This window comes from Akebia trifoliata, chromosome 15, assembly GCF_017979445.1.
Source record: "Akebia trifoliata isolate Shusen 1 chromosome 15, ASM1797944v1, whole genome shotgun sequence".
In the NCBI taxonomy this organism is placed as follows: domain Eukaryota; kingdom Viridiplantae; phylum Streptophyta; class Magnoliopsida; order Ranunculales; family Lardizabalaceae; genus Akebia; species Akebia trifoliata.
In genome coordinates this window covers 19,091,995-19,107,042 of record NC_141389.1, presented here as the reverse complement: position 1 = coordinate 19,107,042, position 15,048 = coordinate 19,091,995, and the positions used below count along the sequence as shown (strand labels likewise).

The window sequence follows — 15,048 nt, the reverse complement described above, 5'->3', positions numbered from 1 at the left end:
TTTTTAAGAAAAGTTGTGCTGGAGTGACCTCCAGCTTGTACTTCGTATTGCACATCTTGTCGTGAAAGTGAATAGGAACCACTCGTGTCTCAATGAAAAGCATCATAATTCTATACACTTCCATGTGCGGATGCACGATGTGGGGATACAATCTTAAGGTCACTTCACCATTATTCTTTTAAAAATAAAAATAGATATAAAATAAAAGGGTAAAATAGTAAAATAACTTTTGAAATTTAACAGTCAATGAAAAGGGAGGTAAGTGCAATTATCAAAATGTTAAGAGATCTACATGGAATTATGCCAAACTACAGGGTTCAAAGTGTAATTTACCTTTTCTTAAATGCACAGTTGACCATACGGGTGCACCTTAAGGATTAATCAATTTAGGATTAAATCATAATGGAACCGATATAAGTCGATTATACTAAATAAGAACTAGAACCAAACGAATTTCCCATAGCATTGAACCAAAGCAAACCAAACCGAACTAAGATTGATTAGGTTCAATTCAATTCTATGAGTTGTCAATATCTTATATACCTGCTTGGAAGCAACATATTTTTAATTAAAAATATTAATAATAAACATGAAATTTCATATAATAAGTTATGAATCTACCAATAAATAAAATCTATTGCTCTATCCATCTAAAAAGAGTTTGGTTCTATAAAAGCCTTGAACCGAGAACCGAGAACCGAGCGATTCTCCATTTTCTCAACTCAGAACCAAACCAAACCACATAACCACATCTTGTTCCAAACCGAACTAAACTAGCCCAAAGCTCTCAATTTGGTTTGATTCCCTGTTTCAATCGGACCCACTCCACACTAGTTACTAAAATGTGAAGGTTCATCCTAATTTTGGATCGTAACACAATGACAAGAATGCCAGCCATGAGCCACCCCACCCACACACACCCACCGTTAAAGCCTTTACAATAATGATTTCAAACCTTGGAACAAAAGAATGGGAAGAAATAGCCCAAGAATCATCCTGGTAATCACTATGTAAATTTACAAGGAAACAACAGAAAAATAGTTGCAAGTGTCCTTACTTTCTGTCTTCATGATTCTGTAGAGAGGGCTTTACTTTGTGTCTTCATGATTCTGTAGAGAGGGCATTACTTTCTGTCTGCTTGATTTTCCCTTGTATCAATAAGTGTCCTTCAAGCTTTAACTACGCAATAGTCGTTTCTCACACATCAAAAGCTTCCAACTTCCATAGGGGCCCTCTGCCGTGTCACGAAGCTTGACATGCCACCCTAATGCCATCGCAATCTCTTGAACTTCACCCATGACGGATAGAGAGTCGCGGATGTATGCACGTCCACCAGGTCTCAAAATCCGATCCATCTCAAGTATAATTGAAGATATGTTGCATCTGTGACAGAATTCAGGGAGAGTGATCACAAAAGAGGATGAGTGAACATGAATTGTCATAGTATATACAAATGATACATCTTCGAAAACTTAAAATTAAATCCTCAAATTGGAAACCAAACAAAATTAATTATTAATAAACATAAACATAAACATAAACAAAAGGAATGAAAAATATGGAAATGGAAACCAAAATCCTGAGATACCTATTTCGTTCAGTGGAGAAGAGACCAGCTGCATGCAATAGATCATATGTTCTGGGATATGTATCAAATGCTTCACACCTGAGGTAGGAAGTTTCAGGCATCTCATTATATCCAAATCACCACAATCGTTGGAGTAGCAAGAAATCAAATGTATGAGAATTGATGTGTGAACTATTAAAATTTTAACTTATCCTAGCAATGGTAACTCACCAAAATACGATGATGACTGGTATCAAACCAGTCCCTATCATTGGGGATATTATGGATACAAAACCATCTCAAACAACTTGTTCTTATTTTCTTCTGCTATTGGAGTTATTCCTAAAGGGTTGGGATCTGCTGACTCAAGAAATTACACACAGTCCCAACCATGTAAGCACAACATCCAGCGGTTGGGATTTTATGGGTATCCCAAAAATACTAATCTTGAGGATAATTTTCAACCATTGGATTTTGCGTTTACACAGTTGGGATCATGTGTTATTTCTTGAATCGCATAACCCAACAAATTACTAAATATCCTCAAATAAACTCATTTTTAATTTTATCTTTCCTAATCTTACCACTCATCCATCTCAACATAATGTGACTATAAAAAATTTAAACATTGCTGAAGTTTTCTAGGAATGGAAATTTTCAGAATGTATAATTCACTAATGAAAATAATACTTGTTGCATTAACTAATGTAATGTGTTACAACGAATGCAGCACACCAAATCACAGTTTCAAAACCTAGCTGTTTGATAACAATTTTATAAAACTTGGTTCTGAATCTAGAATTGTTTTTTGCCAAAAAACATTCTAGTATAAAACACTCTTGAAGAAATGTGACCAAACAACACAAACTTTTCATTCTTAATCTATAAAAATAATTCTTTTTTTCCTGAAAATGTCAGTTTTGACAGACTTAATTATGAGTTTGTTGGTTGACAAAAACAGTTATAGAAAGAACAAAAGGAAACATCTCAGAATAAGAATTTCATGCACCAAATACAACTTTACTCATCTCATACCTATTCAACATAGAGACCCAAAAAAACCGTAAGAGAGTGAAAGATGCATAGTCCATACCAATCATGCATAACTCCAAGAAGTCCCCGATCATATATAACAGGCAAGGTGTTGGACCCACTAACAGGAACAACACTGAGTACCCAGCAATCAATCTCTCGATTAACTAATGCTGCTGCAAATCTGCCATAATGACAATGTTACTAATTATAAAAATAAAAATAAAAAGATGACCTATTAACTTTTATAAAACACTCTGAAGTTAAAAAACTGGACCAGCATGAAAGGACGATAAATATATTACCCTCCAAAACCAGCCTTCATGTCCATCACATTTCGCAATCTTAGTTTTTTCCAACGGAAAGCCCGAATATAGCTCCCTATTATTTCATTCCAGTATTTTGATTCTGCCTTGAAGAGCTCTTTTCTAGACAAGTAGGCGTCCATTTGTATGGTCTGGAGCCTATCTGGTGGATTATATAGGCGTGCAGGCCATGCAGTGACGCTTGCTCCATATCCATTCTCAGGTAGTCGACTGATGCATGCTTTTAGATTAACATACCTACAAAAAACATGAGTCATTCCTATTAATACTGTTTATCATTTAATTTAATTTATATATTTATTTAGGTAGACAAGCTGGATTGGGCCTGACAGAAAGCAGTATTTCCACCAAGAGTTTGACTAGCCTTACTAAGTAAGGATTTCACCCTCACTAAGGGTCCTTGGGCTCACCTTGTGGCATCCAAAAACATGATCCGATGCTTCAGGGTTGTACAGGACAATATTCTATGAACTTTAAAAAAAAAATTATTTTGCACCGCTGAATTTCAATTTTAAGTTTGGGAGTTATGTAAAAGTTTGGTAGCCATCCATTTTCAAAACCATGGATCAAGCTCAAAAGAAACTGTTTCTGAATTTTTTTTTTTTTTTTTTTGGGATCTGAGTTTTTCAAAGAAACTTGAGAGGACTGTGGTGCTGGATTTCTGATGTGGTAATCCATTTGAGCAAAACGGCCCTTAGTAAGGCTTAAAATCTTACTAAGAAATGTTTCTATTCCACAAATGAACAAGAACTGAGAAAATTCATGCAAGTGTAAATCACTTCTGTTCTTTTTCCCTTCTTTTTTATAATAAAAAAATAATCCAGAATTTATTGAACTTATATGCAATTCCCAACAACTGAAACATGTACAGTAATGAAGATACCAAACATTGTCTGGATCATCATCAAGCTCACATAGTGGAGGTTGGACTCCAGCATCACGATTCTCATAACAGACGTTGTTTAAAGGTTTACGCCATATAGCAATATATCCCTCCTTCTTCACAAGTTCCCAACAAAGACGTCTAGTAAGGTCCTCCATCCCTGTAAATGAGTAAGTCCATGTGAAGTATACAGACAAATGAAATTATAGCCCGAAACTCAATCATGAACAAGGTGAAATTGAATGTAATTTTGGCAATTTGATTTTATCTGGTTCATGTAGTTCAAAGGCCCCTTGTTAGGCAATGGACTGAAAACAAAGTGAATAGGATGCTGGATATGCATATCAGATAATGAAAAGGGTATTTAATAAGAGAGCTTCTATTGCCATACCAACTTTTACTAATTCCACCCCAAGCTATCTGCTAATTCTTTGGTGATTTACGTATGAATTGGGGTGGCGTTAGCAAAAGTTGGCGTGGCAATAGAATCTCTCAAAAATAAAGAATATGAGCCTTCGGATTTACAATGGATTAAATAAAGATATAGTTAAAACAGAGAGAAAAGATTAATTAATATTCATAAGCCCTAATTAGGCTTAAGTATTACATAAGATAATAAAACAAATGAAAAGACTAAAATAACCCTATAGGTTTATTTAACACTCCCCCTCAAGTTGATGCGTGGATATCAACAATGCCCAACTTGGACAAGACATCTTCAAAGGAGGTTTTACTAACACCTTTAGTAAGAACATCAGCAAGTTGTTGAGAAGTAGGAACAAAAGGAGTACAAATCTATCCAGAAACTATTTTTTCTCTAATGAAATGACGATCAACTTCTATGTGCTTCGTTCTGTCATGCTGAACCGGATTTGCAGCTATATTAATAGCTAATTTATTATCGCAATATAGTAAGAAGGGAACCGGCACAGGAAGACATAAATCAACTAGTAAGATTTTGAGCCACAATAACTCGCATACTCCAAGTGCCATGGCTCTGTATTCTGACTCAGCACTCAACCGAGAAACCACATCCTGCTTCTTACTACGCCAAGTTACCAAGTTACCACCAACTTTAGTACAATACTCAGAAGTAGACCGTCTATCAGTCACTGAACCAGCATAATCTGCATCTGTCCATGCCTCAATGCGAAGATGACCATGATTGTTGAATAAAATACCTCGACCAGGACATCCCTTAAGGTATCTAAGAATACGATAAACAGTAGCAAGATGAGATGTTCGAGGCGAGTGCATAAACTGACTTACAACACTAACAGCATAGACAATGTCAGGACGAGTCATAGACAAGTAGATCAATTTTCCCACAAAACGCTGATATTGGCCAATATCTGACACATACTCCCCCTCAGAATCAGCCAACCTGTGATTCTGCTCAATAGGAGTATCAGCTGGGCGAGATCCAAACTGACCAGAGACACTGAGTAAATCAAGAACATACTTACGTTGAAAAATAAATATACCAGACTGGGACCGTGCAACCTCAATAACCAGAAAATAGCAAAGATGTCCAAGGTCCTTAATCTCAAATTGACGGCCTAAATAAGTTTTGACCTCGGTAAGGCCATCGGCATCATCTCCAGTAAAAACAATATCATCCACATACACAATCAGAGCAATAGTTTTGCCGTGAAAGTGACGCAAGAACAAGGTGTGATCAGCAGAGCTCTGATGGAAACCAAACTGATGCATGGCCATAGTGAAGCGCTCAGACCAATCACGAAGAGACTACTTCAGACCATAAAGAGACCGGCAAAGACGACAAACATGTGTAGGAGAAGCAGAAGGAAGAAACCCAGGAGGTTGGACCATATAAACTTCTTCCTGAAGATCGCTATTGAGAAAAGCACTCTTGACATCTAACTGAAAAAGAGGCCATCCGCAGATAGCAGCAACAGAAAGGAGAACGCGAATGGTAATCATCTTGGCAACCGGAGCAAAAATTTCTTGATAATCAATCCCATAAGTCTGAGCATAACCTTTGGCCACCAGATGGGCCTTATAACGAGTAATGGAACCATCCGGATTATGCTTAAGCGTGAATACCCTGCGACAACCCACAGCTTTCCTTCCAAGCGGAAGAGGCACAATTTCCCAAGTTTGAGTCTTTTCAAGAGCAGTCAGCTCTTCAATCATAGCTGTGCGCCACTCAGGATGAGCAATACCATCTGCAACAATATTAGGAAGAGAAACAGCAGAAACAGAAGCAAGAAAACTCTGATAGGAAAGTGATAGTGCAGAGTTAGATATATAATTGAAAATAGGATAAGTACACGTGCGCTTACCCTTACGAGTGGCAATAGGACGATCATCACAGGGAACAGACAGAGGCAGAGCTGGAGGCGAGGAGGCGAGCTGGTCGGACATAGAAGTGATGGTAGTATCACGTGGACGTCGAGAGTAAACCTGCAAAGGAGTAGAGGACGAACTGACGTGGAGAGGAGAAGGAGGAACAGGCAAGGGAAGGGAAAATAAAGAAGAAAAATGATCATCAGGTGAATCTAGAGGAAACCACTCAGATTGAATGCCAACGGACCCATTATAATAAGGAGTATGCTCAAAAAAAGAAACATCTCGAGAAATGAAACGTCATCGAGAAGGAGGATGGTAACAACGATATCCTTTCTGGGTAGAGGAATAACCCAGAAAGATACATTTGACGGCCTTAAGGTCAAGTTTAGAACGATTTTGGTCAAGAATTTGAACAAAACAGACACACCCAAAAACACGTGGAGGAAGTGGAAACACGGGACGAGTTGGAGAGAGCTTAGAGAGGGGTGTGAAAAACTGAAGAACACTGGAGGGGGTCCGATTAATAAGGTAAACAGCAGTAAGAACTGCGTCAGCCCAATAGAATTGGGGCACGTTCATGCCAATCGAAATGGCACGGGCTAACTCTAGAATATGGCGATTTTTCCTTTCTGATCGGCCATTCTGCTGAGGGGTCTTAACATTGGACATTTGATGCTCAATGCCAGATTCTAAATAAAGTTTCAGGACCTCACTATAGGTGTACTCAGTACCATGATCAGAACGGAAGGTCTTAACGGTACGACCAAATTGGGTGTGAACCATAGTAAGAAATTACTTGAAGATCCCATAAACCTCACTCTTGTGTTTCATAAGATAAACCCAAGTGGTACGACTGTAATCATCAATAAACAAGATAAAATAGCGAAAACCAAGAGTAGATGTAACAGGGGAAGGACCCCACACATCAGAATGAATTAAGTCAAACATAGCAGGTGTAGTAGGATTCATACTAATAGGATAAGAAGAACGCACATGTTTAGCTAATTGACAAATCTCACAAGAAAAATCAAGTACATTGGTATTATTAAATAAATTAGGGAACATGTGTTTCAAATATCCAAAAGAAATATGGCCTAAGCGTAAATGCCAACGCATTACAAGAGCCTTATTAGATTGACTGCTAAAACTACTAAGCTGAAAAGCAGAATGGGTGCTAGGAGAACCGGGAACATCCAGGAGATACAATCCATTCACTTCACATCCAGTACCAATCATCATCTTCGACTCCAGATCCTGAAAGACACAATGAGAGGAATAAAATGTTACACTGCAGTTCAAGTTTTTGGTAAGACTACTAACGGACACCAGGTTAGTAGTAAGTTGAGGAACATGTAGTGTGTTAGTTAAGGATAAAGATGATGTAATAGGTAAAAGACCTTGACCAGCAATGGAAGACAAGGAACCATCAGCTAGGCGAACCTTGCAATGACCAGAGCATACACTATAGGTTTGAAAAAGAGAGGACATACCGGTCATGTTATCTGAGGCACTAGAATCAATGATTCATGGTGAGGAAGTGGTGGAAACACTGTTTGCAGATGCAAAGGTACCTGAGTGAGCGAAGGTAGAAACCGGCTGAGATGAAGTCTCTATCTGATTGAAGAATTTTCTGAACTTGTCAAGCTCTGCTTGGGATAGAGATACCGAGTCTGATGAGGATGTAGGAACGGAAAGAGGTGCTGAATCAATAGTCAACTGAGAAACTAAATGAGCTGAAGATCGTTGAGACTGTTTACGTTGCTGATTAGGATGACCATGAAGTACATAACAGCGAGCCTTCACATGACCTAACTTTCCACAATGATCACACTTATGTCATTGACGGGTAGCATAGACCCACTAAGGGGTTGTGGAGAGGATAGGCGAGCAAGCATAGCGGAGTGATCTCCCGAAGAATGAGGTAAGATAGCCACACGACGACTCTCATCAGCCAAAACATACGAATACACTGTCTGGAGAGACAGAAATGGATCCATACCCAATAAATGAACTCTCGCATACTCAAACTCATCCCGGAGATCAGATAGAAACTGAAAAATCCGATTCTTATCCAGAATCGACGAATATAATGTCTCATCAAGAGGGTCCTTCCAGGCATAGGACAAGGAATAAAAAATCAATTCTTCCCACCGAGCACGTAGTTGTGATATGTAGGTAGTAACTGAAGAGTCTCCTTGTGAAAGACGAGAAATCTCACACTCCAAGTTGAAAATTCTAACGTTGTTCTAACGTTGCGAGTAGATACTTTTTGCAAAATCCCAAATCTGTTTTGCTGTTGAAGAAAACATAAAGCCAGCTGCAATGTGTGGTTGCATAGAATTAACCAGCCAAGAACGGACCATACAATCATTAGCAAACCAATGGGAATAAGAACTATCTGTCTGTGCAGGTTGTTTATCCGCCCCTGTGAGGTAACCGATCTTCCCTTTCCCTCCAATGAACATTTCAACTGATCGTGCCCAAAGGAGATAATTCGGACCATCTAATTTTACTGTAGTAATTTGAATACCGGGGAAGTCAGTTGAGTGAGAAGAAGAACCACCCAATCCATTACTATTACCAGTGATGGAGGAAGAAGAAGTCTCTGAGGCCATCAAATAATCCGAGTACTTTAGTTAAAAGATAGTTCAAGTACGATGAGGGCACGACTCTCTAGGATAGAGTGACCACAGCATCCTAACGGTGACAATACACGATCAGAAAAAAAAAATCGATAAAAATCATTGTTAGAACAGCACCTTGCTGTAATCACAAGCCTCCGTAGGTATCCCAATAACTACTAAAAAACCTCATATACCCCTTACGATGATCGAAATACAGTAAATGTTGACCTGTTGTAATTTTCAAGGAATGGGTTGGTGTTATTTACTGAAAAATAGGTCACCTGCTGTGATACGAAGAACAAACAGGCACCTACTACAATCGCAGAGGGCAAAAAAATCAGTTGTTGTGATAACAAACAACTCAAACAGCCACCTGATGGTGTCGTTTGCTCAAAACGAAATTCCTACTGTAATCGTAGGGCTCACACAGCAGCTTCCTAGCGTCATAAGACCTGTACGATGTTGTTGTGGGTGTCGTTATACCTAAAACAACTGATTTGAAGGTCGTAAGGTTCAAACGATGCCAAGATGACTGTCGCAAGTCATCACAGGAGCGTCGCAGGTCATCGCAGCTATCACTACTGTGAATACAGCATCGTTTCTACAACTACAGTCTGATCGCAGGCTTTGAATGTGTTTCAAACTCCCTATCGCATGAGTATTCGCAGAGAACCCCCGTAGAGGTGATATAAAATGGAGACAAGAATTTTAGGGAGTTGTTTTTACCTAGAGATGGTCGACTGAGTTTGGTGTAGAAGAGGAAGAAGATGAAGGTCGATGGAGCTCTGATACCAAGTTAAACAGAGAGAAAAGATTAATTAATATTCATAAGCCCTAATGAGGCTTAAGTATTACATAAGATAATAAAACAAATGAAAAGACTACCCTATAGGTTTATTTAACAGATATATAACAGCTTTAATTGGGGAAAAAAAAGTTCACATTGTAACACCTTTCCATTGTTCTTGTAATGGCTCTTCATGTTTATAAACTGGCTGTGCTGCCCAAGCAAAGTATCCTCCAGCCTTGAGCATCCTGTTGGCCTCAAGAAGCAAAATTCCATCTTTCCAAAAGCAAAATAAAGAAAAGAACACAATTAGTATCAAATATCTAAACAAGCAAAGAAACAAAATAATGTCTAGTATCATCATCATCATCGACGCCTTATCCTAAATATTTGGAGAAATAAAAGAATATACCTAGTACCAAATGCCTAATAACGCCGGATCTGACAATCAAACACTAGCAATTTTAGTTTTGATTTAAAAAACCATTGAAAGAGACTTCTAATTGAGTTTAAATGCAAAATCTGAGGGGAGTATTAATAGTTCACCACATAATATAAACTAAATAAAAAATTGATAAATAAAGAAAAATTTATTAAACTTGAAAAATGGAGGTCAAGAAGACCAACCCAGAAACAAGAAGAAAACAAAGTTACAAGTCAGCAATATTACATCATAGATTTAGATATCATTATCATCAAAGCCTCATCCCAAAAATTTGGGGCCATCTGAAGGAGTCCTCTTCCTGTATTCAATTCAGTATAAAAGGTGTGTCTTCTATTAATTCTATTGTGCTCAATACTGAAAATGAAAGGACCAAGTTTACAAACTTCATAAATGAAACTAAGGTAGACTATGTTGGTACTCTAATATTTCCAAAACAAGAGTTATTGGACCATTTTAAAATAACCAGAACTCCTACAAACAAGAATTATGAAACAGAAGACTTACCATCACGGGTCCAATCAATTCTACATCTTGAACAATGTATCAAGTCAAAAGCCTGGCTTGGATACAACAAGCGATGTGTTGAAAAAGCTGCCACCATAGCAGGCACACCACGTTCAAGAGCAAATTGAATCTGGTTTTCATGAACATCTTTTGGTGCAATGGACATAGTGACCACATTACGCGAAAGCAGATAAGCACCAAAACTTGCAACTCCGCATCCAACATCCAAGGAAACACGAATATGCTGACCAAATGCAATATCAGGAACCATCTGCATATTCAGGTTAAAAGATGAGCACAAAACTTTACATAGAGAAAGATGAGTACTTTTTCTTACCAATTTTGAGATTCAAAATGCAAACAAACCTTTGAAATTTGATCCAAGTATTCTTTTGCACCGTGTATAAACTGGGTCCCGCCTCCAGGAAATTTAAATTTATTCTTCCCTCTCAAAATCCAATTTTGACCCCCTTTATCATCAACCAAACGTGTATGGGGTACGTTGGTAAACCATACCTGTTATGACATGTCAGTAATGCTAATTACAAATTATCCTTTCAAGTTTCAACCATAAATCATTAGGAAAGTGTTGTTGTGGGAGCAAATATTAGGATGACATCGATCTCCTGAGTTCCTTTGTCAATCAAACACATAAAAAGGAAAAAAATGCACTAAGGAAGAACACAAGAGGTTTTTATGGGGTTTGTCATGGAATCCAACAACTATGTCCCCAAGCTCCTTGAGCAACATTCCACTATAATTTTGAGAACCATTGTTACATGCATTTTCCTGTTACACGATAACCATTAAGTCTTCCCTTTACAAATCCCTTTTCCAACTCATATCTCTCTCCCCTCAAATAAACTAAGACAAAGGTCCTTTAAAGTTATATAATAAATCATAATTAATCTCGAACAATAATTGCACAATAAGTATTTATCCAAATAAGGTAACTCCTCTAAGAGTCTTTCCCTATTGGGATTCTTTCTTTAACCAGATAAAACCAAATCATGCTAGGTGGCATAATAGATGGCTCCAGTAGATATCAGAATACACACTAATATACCCCTTTTATTTTGTGCTAGATCATACCTAGATTGAGATTTGCACAGATTGGTGCCACATGATCAGTCCAGATGGAGTGATAGTGTATCTCCCACACAATTGTTCTGAAAGAAGTGTTGTACATGGCCTTTTTAAACTTTAATCATAGTTTCAAATGCTTAAATATAACCAACCAAACTACATTGTGCTCGGTGTAGCTTTGTAATCTTGTTTTTTCTAGTATTGCAGCTGGTTATCTCAACTGGTTGATTTCTTTGATTAATAAAATTTGTCTAATCATCAAAAAAAAAAAAAAACAGTTTGACAGAACAACACAATAAATAGCACTAATAATTCACATATACCAAAAACAAATAACTCTAATACCTCATCCCTGCTCTTCGGCCATGGGATCGGAGTCCTATAACCCTTGGGTGCAGGAACCAAGCAATTCAAGCCCCGGCCTTCCTTGGGACAATGTCGCTCGAAATTCTCCCCCCTTTTTGTCGATTTCAGCTTCCGAATCTCCCCCACATTATCTAAACAGGGGATGTACTCCCTCATCCGGTCCGGACACAGCGGAAACTTCTTAACCCTAGCCCTAGAATTCCCACTCTTTCCCTCCACCTCAGTCTCATTCCCCCAATTCTCAACCAAATCCAAATCAAATCCGCCAATCTCAAACTCTTCCGCCATCGTCCCATTCTCATCAACGATCCCAAACCTCTCCACCGTCGCTGGAGGAGGTGGCGGTGGCGGTGAATGTGGAGGAGGTAAGAGTAAGGGAGGCCGGTGAGAGGGTTTGAAATTCTGCGTTAATGGAGCTGGTGATGAGGAATTCGAAGTTAGGGTTTGACTGGAAAGCAAGTCGTTTTGGTTAGAAATAAGGGGGGAGAGACCGAAGGTTGTGTTGTTAATGTTGGGAGAGATGGAGATCGAAGAGGTTTCATATGATTGTTGGTTGTTGAAGAAGATGAGTTGTTTGTATCCATAAGACCAATGATTGGTTAAATACAAGAAAGCAAAAGAGATTAGAGAGATTGCTAATATCTTTAGCAAGAGAAAGGATTTGAGAAAAGCTCCATTGTTGAAGCTCTTCATGCCTGTAATTCTCTGCAATTGTTATAGTGATGGTTAGAAGAGTTGGATCATCTCTCTCTCTCTCTCTCTCTCTCTCTCTCAAGAGGGTCGGATTGAAGTGTAGTTGAAGTTAGAATTGCCACTGTCAACAAGCAGAGCAGATGGTGGAAATTCCATGTTTTTTTTACTACTGAAATCCACGTGGCAGATTGTTTTGATCTCCGATGCTCCTGAAGCAGAAGTCTGTAGTAAAAGTCTGACTGGTAAGGGCCTAATAGGGGTGTCAACGGGTAAGTCGAACCGGACCGAAACCCGACCGAACAGCCGATATTACCGGGTTCTACTCAACAGTCAAATGGGTTCAAGCCGGTTCGTGGTTTGATCCGATTGTATAAAATATCTTACCTGTATATATAGGTCAATGGATACTAATCTCATTGGATATGCCTATATTTGAGTTCGAATCCAAAAATAAATTTTGGTATCTAAATTCAAATACAAAATATGATGGATATTTAGAATCGATATTCGAATTTGAATTCGATTAATATATTGGATATCCAACAATATTCGATTTGAATTCAAATGGTAAAAATCCCTTGATGTTCTTCAAAAATTCAAGAAATCATGAACAAATAACAAAATAAAATTTTTATTGATAAAAAATTAAAATAAAAACTTAAACTATTGGTGGAAGCAAAACCCTCAAATTTTCGTATAATATCTGAAATTTTGAATACGAATTCAAACTTTTAACTATCCATTGATAGGCCAACTTATATAAAAAGAGAATTACTTCATACTAATTTTTCACTTAAAAAAGTATCCTCATTTTAATATAAATTGTCACGCCCCCAAATCCAACATGAATCCCAAGGATTCCCCTATTAGATTTCAAGGCAATCTCCTCGAGATACAAAATAGATTTTTTAAGACATTACTTAAATAAATTCATTTTATATCCAAAATTTTCATCTCTTTTTTTCTACTTTTCACCTTCTTTGCAAACCCTACTTTTTTTCAATGTTCATCTCTTCAACTCTTTCACAATATGCGTTGCATTTTTTATGGAGAAATCGTATTGTTATTGTAAACATGAGATGTTCATCATGAAACCTTAATACTACGTTATTTGGAGTTGTCGTCATTCTTTTTTGGAAATGAGTGTGAATGGGCATCAGAAATAATTTTGAAATTGATTTTATCATTGCAGTGACTCTTGTATATAGAAAAAAATGGTCTATCTAAGATCTAAGTAAGAGGATTCAATTAGAGAATGGGAAAGGTGTTAGGCACCTTATTCTCTCCGCCAAGGGTGATTACCTTTTTAAACTTGGCTATTCTAAATAGTTGAAAATGAACAACAAAATGCATGAAGTGAATGTGCACACATAATAGGAATGCATCTCTTTAAAGGAGAATTTAATGTGTCATACCCCGAATTTTTAACTTGTATCTCGAGGGAACTTGATAATGAAACCGTGGAAAAATTTTAAAGGAAAACTTAGATTAAAGTACTCGAATATAGTTATGTTTATTTTCAATGGAAAATGACTTCGCCATTAGATTTAAAATGGTCGAAACATATACTTTAGCCTGTAAGCATGTCCGAATTTGAGTTCGGATGAAAAAATTATAAAATCCTCGAATTTCATGTTGAGTGAGATCTGAAACAGCAAAACTTCGTTAGAGCGAGAATTAAGAAAATTCAACCAAACCGTTAGGTCTACAATGAAAAAATATTCGAAATGAAATATTCATTCGTCATTTTTCGAGTCCGAATAATTAAATTACGGTCAAAACTAGAAACGATGAGAAGAAAATTACAAATATACCATCATCACTTTCCATTTAAAAGAAAATTAGCTTTCTTTTATTCATTTATCTTCTTCTCTAAAAAATCAAACGACAACCACTCTCAACCCAAGGGTTTCAACGCATACCCATCAAGTTCTAGCACTAATGAGATCAAGTTGAACCTCAACAAAGAAGGCAAAGTTGTCGGTCATAATTAGAGCTACAACTTCACCATCTTTACTTGCCCATTCTCGTTCATTTTTCCCATCCTCCATCAATAATCAGTCATGTAGTTCGAGGGAACTCTACACCTTCCATCCAAAGGCTTTATCGAGTAGGAGTTAGATTTACTATTAATTGTAGAAGCGAAGGAGAGCGCCGTCATCGAATACTTTGCAAACCCTCGCCCATTTTGCACCAAACTCAACTTAACATCGACTTTCTTGCCATCCAACCTAGGCTCTCATGTTAGCTCATCAGTAAGGGACTTTCGATTCTTAGTAGTAACCTTAGATTTCAAAATGTGCATTTAGAAACTTTTATCGAATATGTGTCGTATTTGTAACTCATAGAAATTATTTGTTTGATTTTCAATTCATGGATAGGTTGAAGGGATTAAAGAATGGAAGAAAAATCCAAAAATGAT

At 37.5% G+C, this 15,048-nt stretch overlaps 1 protein-coding gene across 1 annotated transcript; it reads right to left on the bottom strand.

The window, feature by feature from the left end:
• Positions 1-687: 687 nt before the first annotated feature.
• On the bottom strand, positions 688-12,750 carry LOC147384506 (putative methyltransferase PMT11). Its single transcript, XM_086425516.1, has 9 exons — positions 11,913-12,750; positions 10,848-10,997; positions 10,482-10,752; positions 9,698-9,808; positions 3,809-3,968; positions 2,905-3,162; positions 2,661-2,783; positions 1,589-1,666; positions 688-1,383 (listed from the first exon to the last, which is right to left on the bottom strand). The coding sequence occupies exons 1-9, from the start codon at positions 12,624-12,626 to the stop codon at positions 1,176-1,178; spliced, it is 2,073 nt and encodes a 690-aa protein (XP_086281642.1). The 5' UTR covers positions 12,627-12,750; the 3' UTR covers positions 688-1,175.
• Between the last annotated feature and the right edge of the window lie 2,298 nt (positions 12,751-15,048).

Excerpts from the sequence above, each read along its gene's own strand:
- LOC147384506 (XM_086425516.1), bottom strand. The coding sequence starts at position 12,626 with ATGAAGAGCTTCAACAATGGAGCTTTTCTCAAATCCTTTCTCTTGCTA. Across the intron at positions 3,969-9,697 it reads ATTACAAGAACAATGGAAAG|GGATGGAGGACCTTACTAGA; the intron begins GTGTTACAATGT and ends ACTCATTTACAG. Across the intron at positions 1,384-1,588 it reads TTCTCCACTGAACGAAATAG|ATGCAACATATCTTCAATTA; the intron begins GTATCTCAGGAT and ends ATTCTGTCACAG.